Genomic DNA, 5546 nt, shown 5'->3' on the forward strand with positions numbered 1-5546 from the left:
TGAATGTGTGCCAGTGATATATTAACTCAACCGCAAGTTAACCTGAATTGAAAACGGCAGACTCAAACTGGACTTCATAACAAAAACTACACTTTTTTTTTTCCTCATGTGAACAACCCATATAGTACCACATAGTGTCTCAACATTTGCAACTCTCCCAACACATGACTCATCTTCACACATGCGCGCACACACACGTGCCATGTTATATACAAATATAGTTATAATTTTAAGAGAAAGACTATGCCTGAAGCTGTACTTTCCTTCAAGTGTACTTCCTAAAGGTTCTCATCTCTCCATATTGTTCCTCATGATGAAGATTCCACATCTGCACCTCCCTGTGTCCTCTCTAATATACAGCTCCTGAATGGCTGACTATCTAGTGCAGGGGTGTCCAATCTTATCCAGAAAGGGCCGGTGTGGGTGCAGGTTTTCATTCCAACCAAGCAGGAGCCACACCTGATTCCATCGGTTTAATCAGTTGATCTTGGCCCATCAATAGATTCAGGTGTGGCTTCCGCTTGTTGGAATGAAAACCTGCACCCACACCGGCCCTTTCTGGATAAGATTGGACACCCCTGCTCTAGTGCTAAGAAGCAGCCATCCGAAACTCCAGCCCAAGTTCTCCGAGTTCTACCTTATTACAGTTCCACTATCACTCTCTGTATTTGAAGGTGTGGTTTGCACCAGCAAAAAAAAAAAAAAGTTGTGATTCATAACCTGTTTTGTTAGAAAAGTTTGTATGAATCTGGAACAACATTCAAGAACTCAAGACTCCTAACAGACTCAAATAGCATTAACTGTTTTGTGCGTATAGAATGTGAGAGAGAATTGTTGATTTCAAATATGTTTATTAGCACAAAATCATTGAATTTATCATGATTTGAAAGCATGTTATATTTCAAAAATTTATTATTTCCTCTTTTATTAATTTCTTCTCGTGGAGTTCTCCTTCAGATCTGCTTGTGGTGTTGTGGAAAAGCTTGGAACAATTCCAGCATGCTCAATGACCTGTAATTTTTGAATGAAAGATATGGGATTATAGTTACGTGGTATTAAATTACTCTTAAAACCAAGATACTGAGTAAGTGGAAGTATTTAATCAGAGCAAGCTTTTATAACTTACTTGCAAATACCAAGATTACCACAGATTGTTGTTGGATCATCTGTGGTAGAAAGTTCCTCCACCAAGGTATCCAAGTACTTGTTAATCATTTTCTTGCAGAGACCTCGAAGGAATCCGATTGAATTGCAGACTTTCTTCAATTGTGCTTTAATAATGTCCTGTGGTATTGGACAAACTGTGTGAAAAATGTTCATGGCACCAGTTGCTTTGAGTTTTTATCTATATAGTATTATGCTTGTCACGCACCACAGTTGGATTATTGCCAAGTTGTTTTTTCACTTTCTTCATGGCCCACTGACACGCCCAACAGGCACCAGGGAGTAGCTGTGTCTCAGACATCGCCAAGTCCTCATCCTCATCAGTAGAATCCTGAGAAGTGACCCAATATTACTGAGCAACTTGCAAATACTACAAACAAATGAAGCCTGGGTAAAACATTTTATATTTGCGTATTACAATTAGAGATGTGTACAGTTTGGAGGTGTTCATAGTCTTTTAGGCTCTAGTGTGACTGAGTGCACATTGTACAATGCAAAAGATATATATTATTTGCAATTTAAATAACATACCAAAGACCCATCAAGGAGTTCCTCAGCAGAGTCAACTCTCAGGTATTCCATGTGCATTGCACAGGCTGAGAATCAGAGTGAACAAAGCAATATACTTTTAACATAGATTTTATATAACCACATTGAATAAAATTGTTTGACTAGAATTGTCTGATAAATCATACCTGAGCCTATGAAGAAAGAAGCAACGAGGAGGTTCCAGAACATAGTGATGGTTAAAGATGGAAAAGATATGTGATTTCCAGAGAGTAGAAGAGTCTGTTTTAATGCAACACCTACTGGTGGGCTTTATATCTCCGTTGACTTCCTACAGTAAGTTTGCCCCTTCTGTGACCACAACCCAAAACTGTATATAGCCTGTTCTGTAACTCAAAATGCCTGCTCATTATTGCTCATGTTCTGATCCGGAAATATGCTAATATGCCCAGTGTCATGCTCAATATTTATCAGTGCACCCTCAAAGTAATATTATTTTAGGATGATAAATTACATTTCTATCTTGTTTAAATGCAATTTGTTTAATTTTTATGCAGTATTTATTATGTGTATTTATTTACATATCTATATTTTTTAGTAAATAAAGGTCCGGTAATTTTTATTTATATGTATTATTTATTTGCTTAATTTCTATTTTATTATAACTATTACCCCGCCTCTTGCAGTGTTATTTAAGAATACCAGATGAAAACATGCATAGAATTCATGTCATTAAATTTGATAATGATTACTTAAGTTGCTTTGAACTGGATACTAGATGCAGGTATTATCCATTCATTCATCTAAGTAATCACTTTATTTTGGTCAGGGTGGATTCCAGACCTATCCCCAGGAACACTATAAACATGAGAAAGAAATACACACTGGGTAGGATGCCTACTGTGCTGCTATGTAGGAAGTAGGTTTGTTTTGCCGTGTCTTGCTTCAGAAGTAGGGTATAGTCAGGTGAAAAGAGAGCTTTGACTTTTTGAAGACAGATAAAGAAAACTGGCTAGATCCAAAGTAAGTTATTTTGCAGAGATTAGGCTAGAATTAAGTTTAGGCTGGGTATAAAGGGTTGAATGAACTCTTAAATTGATTCTCAGCCAATTCAACTTTCAGATATCTTAGATGCCCTGTGGCTTTCTTTATCATTATTATTGATATTATTAGGGGGCCAAGCACTGAAGGTGCATAGGCATCCTATTGTTATTCTACCTTTTTCTAACTATTATTATTATTATCATCATCATCATCATCATCTACGTCTTCTGGCTAGAGTGTCTGAGGCAGCCCACAGAACCATCTAGTAAAAAGTTGTGAAATTTGGCACACTAATTGGGGAGGTTCTAAGGAACATTCTGACCTAATTTGGAACCAAGTGCTGCCAATGCTCTTGCGCCACCGTCAGGACAAATTTGAAAGTACTAATTTGAAAATACATGTATGGTTGTAACTTTTGAACCATGTGTCCAATTTAAAAGCTGCATCAAGATGAGTTTAACGCAGCCTTGGAAGTCAATTTCCAACTAATTAGATTTTCCGCCATCGTGGACTTCTTCTCCTACAAAATTAATTTTGAATACTCCAAACGATTTGTCCATAATGGGCCAATGAATCTGACAGCAAAGCCACCAAACAGGAAGTGAGGCGCAATCTCAGCAACGACTTTGTGCACTGACACAAAACGTGGTAGGCATCTTCAGAACCATTACCTGAGACTATTTTCATGCCAGTACCACCTATTGGTCAAGAGTTACCATAACATCCTAAAAATGCTTATGTCTAAACATTTTTGCTACTCCTCCTCCTCCAAATGTTGTGCACTCTTCACCAAATTTGGTTCACATCATCTTGAGACCTGTTTAAACAAACATTATCAAAGAAATTTTGATATTCAAAACCGTCCTCCTACAAATTATGTCCAATCAACACCAACTTTAGCATACATCATCTTCAGATCAACCTGGACAAAAGTTATGTTGATATTCCAACAGGTTGCCTGTAATGTGCCAACAAATCTGAGGCAATGCAGCCAAACAGGAGCTGAGGCCATATCTCTGTAGCCCTGCCCTGAGGCTATGCAACAAATTTTATTACAGTGCCACTCACTGGTCAAATGTTACAATAACATGCCAAAGATTCTTCCATCTTATTAGTGCCATTATTAGTATCCCTACTCCAAATTTTGTTGAATGTTCACCAAGTTTGGCTCATATTATCTTGAGACCTGGCTAAACAACTGTCTAATTGAATGGTCTCCAAACATTTTGTAAGTGAGGGCTCCCTGATAGGATAAAATAATCTAGAGAGCTACTTTGATGTACTCAAAAAGTATAATTTATTATAAAAAGAGATGTAAACATGCTTTTTTTCAACTTTACTTCTAATCACCATCATATTTCAAAGGAATAATGAAATATCTTGATATCCTTGCTCAATAAATATTAATGATTTCTCACAAGCATTTTAAATATTTTTTTTAAATTTAATAATCAATCCTGAAAAATAATGAAAATATATTTAAATATGTACATTTATAACTAATTCATTTATAATGGGTTGACTCTTCGTTATTACATTTATTCCAAGTCTGCAAGAACCAGTACGGCTTTTAGCTTAATTATTCACTGAATATTGACTGATATTCTGATTTAATGTAAGGTATAAATAGGGTCTTATGCAGGGACTGGGACTATGACTCATGCTCACAAACACACATACAAGCCAGACATTGTGGGAGTATTTTCTTTTTGCATGTCCGATTGAAAGTGATGTGATGGCTTAAGAAGAAAACTCTAAAATAAAGTTTTAATGTCTTTGAATTTAACTTTGTTTTATGTATCTTACTCAGCTTCCCCTTTTTATTATTTCTCAAAGCTACAAATGGAGTGATAAAGTAAAAGAAGTTTATGAGAAAGACCATGCCTGAAACTGCACCTTTTTAAGCTAACAACTTAGAAGCTAACAACTTCAGCTAACAACTTAGAACACAGAAGATCCTCATCTCTCCATTTTGTTTCTTCTGATGAAGTTTCCCCAACACTGTCCTCCCTACTATACAATAACTCCTACCTAAGACTTCATCTTGGGGGGACATGGTTGTCTAGAGCAGAGTAGAAGCCATCTAAAACCACAGTCCAAGTTCTCACCATTCTTCTTTATTATAGTTCCTCAATCACACCCCATGTCACTACCGTTTGGTGTGGTCTACACTTGCAAATAAAATTTTACTTTGTAAAACTTTGTTGTAAAACTTTGTTGGAGAAGTTCTTTGAATAAATCTGACAGCAATTTTTACAGACTCTTTACACATTCAACCAGCATTAACTATTTTGTACACATAGAAGGAGAGAGACAGAGAATTAATGCTTTCAAATATTGTATTAGCAGAGAATGCGGGAGTTTTGTGCTACTGGTAGTTTTGTGGAAAAGCTTGGATCAATTCCCGCATGCCCACTGACCTGTAATTGTTTAATGCAAGTTAAAGGTTTACAATAAATCTTGTAAAATTGTTCTTAAAACAAATACTGGATGCTGCATGGAGAAGTGGAATTATTTAGTCAGAATAAGTGTTCATAACTCACTTGCAAAGGCCAGCTTTACCACAGATTGTTTCTGGATGATCATCAATAGAACGTTCCTCCACCAAGAGATCAATGTTCTTATTAACCATTTTCTTACAGGAATCTCACACCTCTGAATATGTTACAGATGCTCTTCAGTGTTTTGTAAAAATCTTTATCTGTGGTACATTTTAAACTGTGTGAGAAAAAATTAAAGGTACCAATTTCTTTATTTTACCTATTCTGTATGATGCTTATTACTCACCACATTTTCATTATTACCAAGATGTTTTTTCACTTTCTTCATGA

The 5546-nt window shown here is 36.1% G+C and overlaps 1 protein-coding gene across 1 annotated transcript; it reads right to left on the reverse strand.

The window, feature by feature from the left end:
• Nucleotides 1-834: 834 nt before the first annotated feature.
• On the reverse strand, nucleotides 835-1948 carry LOC100304648 (NK-lysin type 1). Its single transcript, NM_001200208.1, is given in 5 exon segments — nucleotides 835-1011; nucleotides 1127-1284; nucleotides 1373-1495; nucleotides 1696-1760; nucleotides 1860-1948. Coding segments are annotated over 5 exon segments (447 nt in total). The 5' UTR covers nucleotides 1903-1948; the 3' UTR covers nucleotides 835-953.
• Nucleotides 1949-5546: the final 3598 nt, after the last annotated feature.

Source organism: Ictalurus punctatus, chromosome 9 (assembly GCF_001660625.3).
Source record: "Ictalurus punctatus breed USDA103 chromosome 9, Coco_2.0, whole genome shotgun sequence".
NCBI lineage: Eukaryota > Metazoa > Chordata > Actinopteri > Siluriformes > Ictaluridae > Ictalurus > Ictalurus punctatus.